This window comes from Olea europaea, unplaced genomic scaffold (assembly GCF_002742605.1).
Source record: "Olea europaea var. sylvestris unplaced genomic scaffold, O_europaea_v1 scaffold1216, whole genome shotgun sequence".
NCBI lineage: Eukaryota > Viridiplantae > Streptophyta > Magnoliopsida > Lamiales > Oleaceae > Olea > Olea europaea.
This window is the reverse complement of record NW_019229586.1, coordinates 325,607-326,633: the sequence shown is the minus strand read 5'-3', so window position 1 is coordinate 326,633 and position 1,027 is coordinate 325,607. Positions and strand designations below refer to the sequence as shown.

Sequence of the window (1,027 nt, the reverse complement as noted above, 5' to 3'; positions counted from 1 at the left end):
ATCCAAAGAGTAATTACCCTCAATCTTGGAGGAATGATGGCAAATTTTTGTCCTTGCTCACCATAAACGTAGCTGAAAAACTTTCTTAGCCCTTCAAGAATTTCATTTATGTCCTCAACAAACATGTAGGAAATTCTTTCACTTGGATACCTAGCCACCATCACCACTGCCACCACCCCAAAGCAGAATATGAAGTTCCAAACAAATACGTACCTTCACATCCGAAGAAAAATTTGTCACAGTTTTCTCGTAGCCTGCTTTCTTGAGATGGAAATTCATCCATTTAAGCAAAACCTTCTCTGGAGCTAGTCCCATAAGTTCCTCAACATCCTGGAAATAATACAGACACCTGATTAAGTTTTACCTATTGGGCTGAATTCCAACTTGCACCTTTGGTAAGGAAAAAAATGACACTCTAATTTTATCGAGATTTGAAGGGATATCTTGTTAATTACGTTGTTGTCTTCCACCAGTTCTACCAGCTGGGGTGTCTTTCTGAGGTTGAGATCAGCCAGTAGTTGAATCTGAAATGCCACCAACAAATGCAATCCGAAGTTAAGGGATCAGAAAAGGTCAACCAGTAAAACTAAACTTATAACAATGTGCATCAACATATAGAGCAATACTCCTCTTTCCACTTCTTTTTCTTCTACATCTGCTATAGAGAGGTTAGAAAAGGGAATAAAGACTAACAGCACTAACCTTTATAATTTGAGAAATTAACCCGAGTAGCAAATGAGGCTGAAAAGAATGAAAGATTTATGACAATTTGACAGGGAAATAATATACATAATATGCATTCTTATTAGCAAATTGGTTCCACTCACTCTTCCTTCAATCAAGTCTTGAGTACCAATATTGACTACTGTACAGCCAATAGCTTTTGCAGAGTTAAGGCAAAGTGTATGATTCTCATTTCTTTCCCATGGATTGAGTACCCGTTTGGTGTTGATAGCCCGCTCGTCTATTGTCCCAGGTACAGCAACATTGATTAGCTTACTGCATAAGGCCACAGCACATCAAGTCA

The 1,027-nt window shown here is 38.4% G+C and overlaps 1 protein-coding gene across 1 annotated transcript in view; it reads right to left on the bottom strand.

The window, feature by feature from the left end:
- The window catches only part of LOC111374170 (fimbrin-5-like), an 8,106-nt gene that overhangs the window by 5,524 nt on the left and 1,555 nt on the right, over positions 1-1,027 (bottom strand). Inside the window, exons 5-8 of the mRNA XM_022996799.1 lie at positions 828-999; positions 703-741; positions 456-524; positions 159-330 (exon numbers count right to left, since the gene is read on the bottom strand). Of these exons, the coding sequence (XP_022852567.1) occupies positions 159-330; positions 456-524; positions 703-741; positions 828-999 (452 nt within the window). The remainder of the gene's footprint in view (positions 1-158; positions 331-455; positions 525-702; positions 742-827; positions 1,000-1,027) is intronic.